This window comes from Amblyomma mixtum, chromosome 5 (genome assembly GCF_055824585.1).
Source record: "Amblyomma mixtum isolate Tamu chromosome 5, ASM5582458v1, whole genome shotgun sequence".
Classification (NCBI taxonomy): Eukaryota; Metazoa; Arthropoda; class Arachnida; order Ixodida; family Ixodidae; genus Amblyomma; species Amblyomma mixtum.
Window position 1 is genome coordinate 186,299,940 of NC_143016.1, and position 4,381 is coordinate 186,304,320.

The 4,381-nt window shown below is 53.7% G+C and overlaps 1 protein-coding gene across 1 annotated transcript; it reads right to left on the reverse strand.

Moving 5' to 3' along the window:
• Nucleotides 1-569: 569 nt before the first annotated feature.
• Nucleotides 570-1,826, reverse strand: LOC149345131 (uncharacterized). Its single transcript, XM_089546453.1, has one exon. The coding sequence runs from the start codon at nt 1,696-1,698 to the stop codon at nt 772-774; it is 927 nt and encodes a 308-aa protein (XP_089402579.1). The 5' UTR covers nt 1,699-1,826; the 3' UTR covers nt 570-771.
• Nucleotides 1,827-4,381: the final 2,555 nt, after the last annotated feature.

Below are 4,381 nucleotides of genomic sequence, written 5' to 3' on the forward strand. Positions count from 1 at the left end.
ATGCACATGAATGGAAAAAGGCAGATAGCACTCCGAATTGTAATTCATAACTTTACTAAATGTAAGCATAAAAGAGTAAACTATCAAGTAGTCATAGAAAAAAAATGTAAACAATGAGAGGAGGTAGCTTGATGTAGTAAAAAGTACATTTCTTACGCAAAAATAATATGGTATTGATGAACTGAATAATTTGCGCACTTCTGTTTAGTAGGACGCGCTGTATAGTGATCACAAAAACAGTTCACTGAGGCGTCGATCATTTAGCAACAGTACAGCGATACCTTGTTGATCGAAGCAGTTAACGGAGTTAGGGTACAACTTACCCTTTACCGACCATAGTCTGTGCATGAAAATTGTATTTGCCAGGGGGTTGTTGTCGATGGGTACGCGCTTTCAGTCCTTTTCCGGTTGACAACAGGTAAAAAAGATTCGAGTTTTCCGTGTATTGTATTTTTATAACACGCGAGTAATTTGTGGTTATACAGATCTGCAACATAAAGTATTTTAAGTGTCTTAAAAGGTTCTTCTGTACGTTCCTGGAAATGTAGGCTATGTATTGCTCGAACGGCTTTTGTTTGTAAAACTGTCAATTTATTCAGGTTTTTTTGCTGAGGTATATATTTTGCGTTGGTGCAAGATTTCAACAACGAAGAGACAACACTTGGCGAACAAGGCATACAGCAAATTTTGAGATAACAATGAGAGCATAATTGCATCATACCACATGTTGCAGCGCAGTGTAAGGCAAACATAACAGAGATCCAGTGACAGTCACACACTGCTGTAGTCAACAACGTGGTGGTGTTCTCCAAGAAAAGCTGGTAGCATTGTCTTGCTGATGACTGCGTCAACCCCACTCACATAAAGTTTGCACAACTTTTCCAACAGGCCAGGGCCCTCAAAATGCACCCAGATGCCTCTTCCGTCAGAGATTGAGTAGCTGTCATCCACGGGGCACAGACTTGATCCCAGTGCGGCAAGCGCTGCATTCCACTCCTCGAGACGCTGCTCTCCCCCGTCTCCCTGTGGAAACGGTCGCTCCGCGAGTCTTCCCACTTCTGGGACGCTGACAGCGCTACTCCCGACCTCCAGGGAGAGATGCGAGAAGCTCGCGCGCAGCGTTGCGCCGAGTCCTCCAAGAGGCGCAGCCAGCAGCTCAGCAGGTTCACCACCCAGTGCTGCGTCCAGAGCGCGCAGCACACTGGACTTAGTGCGCTTTTCCGGCGCGTGTACGGCCAGGAGAGGCAGGCCCGGCCACAGAGCTACGTACGACACGTGGTGCTCGGGGTTCAACTCGCGTTCGGTGTCCTGGGTCAGCAGGCAGGCATAAACGGTGCCGCCGTCCACAGTCCACGATAAGGCCACGTCGTAGCCACGGCCCCGAAGCACAGACACCAGACGCGTCAGCACTCTGGGAAAGTCTTGTAGCAGCGATGAGGTCTGAAACCGGAACGACGTCCACGGAGAAACGCCGCGCCGCTGCAGCAACCAGCAGTGTAGCGAAGCCACTCCTTCCAAACGTTTGCTTCTCGACTTCACAGCTTGCAGAGCGTTCACAATTTCGGCGACAGCTCGGCGGCGCGTTAGGTGCTGCAGCGGTGGGAGCCACGACAGGCGTGTGTCGTCCAGACAAGTAAAATCCACTGGAGTCAACGTGTCAAGCCGCAGACGTAACAGCGCCAAGTCGACGGCCGTCATCGTAGTCGGAGCACGAACGCTTGCCGCACACGTCTCGTTCAGCTACGGCCCGTCTGGAGCGGGCGCGCGTCCGTCCGTCTGTGCGCCGTGCCGGTTTCGACCGGCGGCGGCGTGGTAGTCGTTTTTTAGTCGACGGCGGCGCCGTCGGCGCGGCGGCGGCGCACGGCCATTTTTCCTCGGTGGCGCAGGCGGCGTAAAAACCGGAATCACAAATTAAGAGAAAGCTTTTTCGCTCCATTCTTCTTTGCTAAACAGGTTGAAATTCTATGATTTTCTTGATAGGGGATAATAGGACACACATACAGGTGTGCTGAGAGGGAGAGAAATGAAAAACGATTTGTAAATCTTATTTTTCAGCCGAAGTTAAAACAAACTGGCACATATCTCAATGCGCGTATGCTGAATGTGTCATTACATATTTATTTTTCCAGGAATGTGAAGAACCCTGCTTGTTTTTCTTTGTCGGAGTCAAAATTGTTTTCTCTATTTTGTCATACCTAAGTTTGTGTGATATTTTCCAGGGCGCAGTCAGTGAATTCCTCTTGCATTGCTAAGGCAGCACCGGCGCACGGGACAGACTCCAAGCGTTAACCTAGCTTCCATTTCTCCTGACTGAGATTATATTTATACAATGTGCTTCGCGTACAAAATAACCATACCCTTTCTGTTACTAACGTTTCATTGTTTGGTTCAGGAATTAAGCTTTGAACCAATCAGTACATGTTATAAGACAAATGTGACCGGCTGCATGAAATCACATGTTCTGAATATTAAGATCTCGCTAGGTGGCGCCGCCCTGGTTAGCTGGCTGCCTATCATGCTCCACTTTCACCTGTCTCTGGCCTGGTCCAGGGCCTTGCCCGCCCCTGGATTTCCTCTCCATCGATTCAGGAAGGCTTCCGAAGCACGTGGACACCATCGGCATCACGGCCCGCTGCCGAGCTGGCCCTCCAAGCGCCTCCAAAAGTCTGAAGCGGCGTAGCGCCTCGCTAACCCTAACGCGCCGCGCCTGCACCTCTGCAATGCAGCGTCTGACCAAGCCTCTGCAGCCCAGACCCACTGATGCTGCCACCGCGGGGCCTACTCCAACCGCCCACGTCACCGCGCAAAATCCTGTCGGAACCAACGCTGTGAGCGACGCTGCGAGCTCTGGATCGACGGCAGCGGCGAAGCCGGCAGCGTTCGTCGTCGCCGTAGCGTCCACTGCTAGCCAACTCCATGCTCTAAGGGACGCCAACACCTTTGGGCCCATAGACGCGTCGCAGCCGCCTGCGTTCGTCGCCGCCGCCGGTGCCGCCGCGCCTACTCCAGGCACATTACCCGCTGACACCAAGACCTGCAGCCCGGCACCAGCGTCGTAGATTGCGTCTCAGGCTGATGACTCGTCGGCCGACATGGACTTCACGGCGTCCCCGGTAGACGACACGGCGTTCCCGGTAGACGACACTCCATCCCCGGAAATCGGCTCGAGCACCATCGGTGCCAGCCGTAAGCCTGCTTCCGCCACCCGACCCCGCTCCGAGCTCATCACTGTTGGCATCCAACTCCCTCCTGGTACCCTCAATCCCAAGCTGCCTCTCTACGACGTGCTGGCCGCAGTCACCTCCGCTGCACAACTTTCCTCCAAGACCAGTGCAGACATCACCCTTCAGGCCAAGCCAGGCCAAAGCCTTGTGTTTTTAAAAACTCATTCTCCTCTCACCGCCCATTTCCTACTTTCTATCACGCACCTTCACCTTCACGGTAAGCCTGTCAGCATCAAAACTTATGGTCCCCATCCTCCCATCTCATGCCTCGGCATCATCCATAACGTCGGTGGCCACTTCACTCCTGATGACCTCATGCATGATCTCGAATCTTTCAAAACAGATATTCTCGCTGCTCGCATGATGGGATCCGCTCAATCGGAGCTCATAAATTTCTCTGGTACCGTCATCCCCCACTTTGTATATTTCAAACGCGTTGCCTTCCGGTGCCGTCCTCATAAACCTAAGCCTCCCACCTGCACCCATTGTCTCACTCTAGGATTACGCGGAGGTCGGCGTTCCTGGCCTGGCGTGCAGACGCGTGTGCGTATGGGCTCCGGACATTTCTGCTATTTTGACCGACTTTTGACCTTCCGCCGAATTTTATTGTGCCTCCCGAAGTTCACGAAGGTGCTCGGCACCTGCCCAGCCCAATTTCGGGACCGTCACTCCGTTTTTGTGACCTGCATGGACACTTGTTTCCACCGAGCCCAGCGCCAGCCTCGCTAAGCCTACCGCCGCTGGCGATAGGCTCTGCTTCGCAGCCGGGCCCAGTGCTTCGCCAAGCATGGAAGTGGTCACCGTAGAGGGGGAGGATCTAGCCGCTCAAGATTATACACCCACGGACTGGACCTACGTAGCCCGCTGCTACGAACGCGGCTCCACCGCTTCTTCATCGAAACGCACTCCCAAGCCGCCGCTGACAGAGTCGCCTTCCGCGTCCGCGCAGCATACCGCGTCCCAGCAGCTACCTCCCTCCACGTCACGTAAGCTACCTCGAGGTGCACCGTCACTGCCACGTCTCCCTCTTGAAGACTTTAAAGTCATCATTCGCCCTCGCGGGGGCCTCAATCTGCGTGCCTGGGGCGAGAACGCTCTTCGCAGAGCAATCACCTCAAGCCTTCGTTTGACTTACTCCGATACCGCAGAGGACCGCC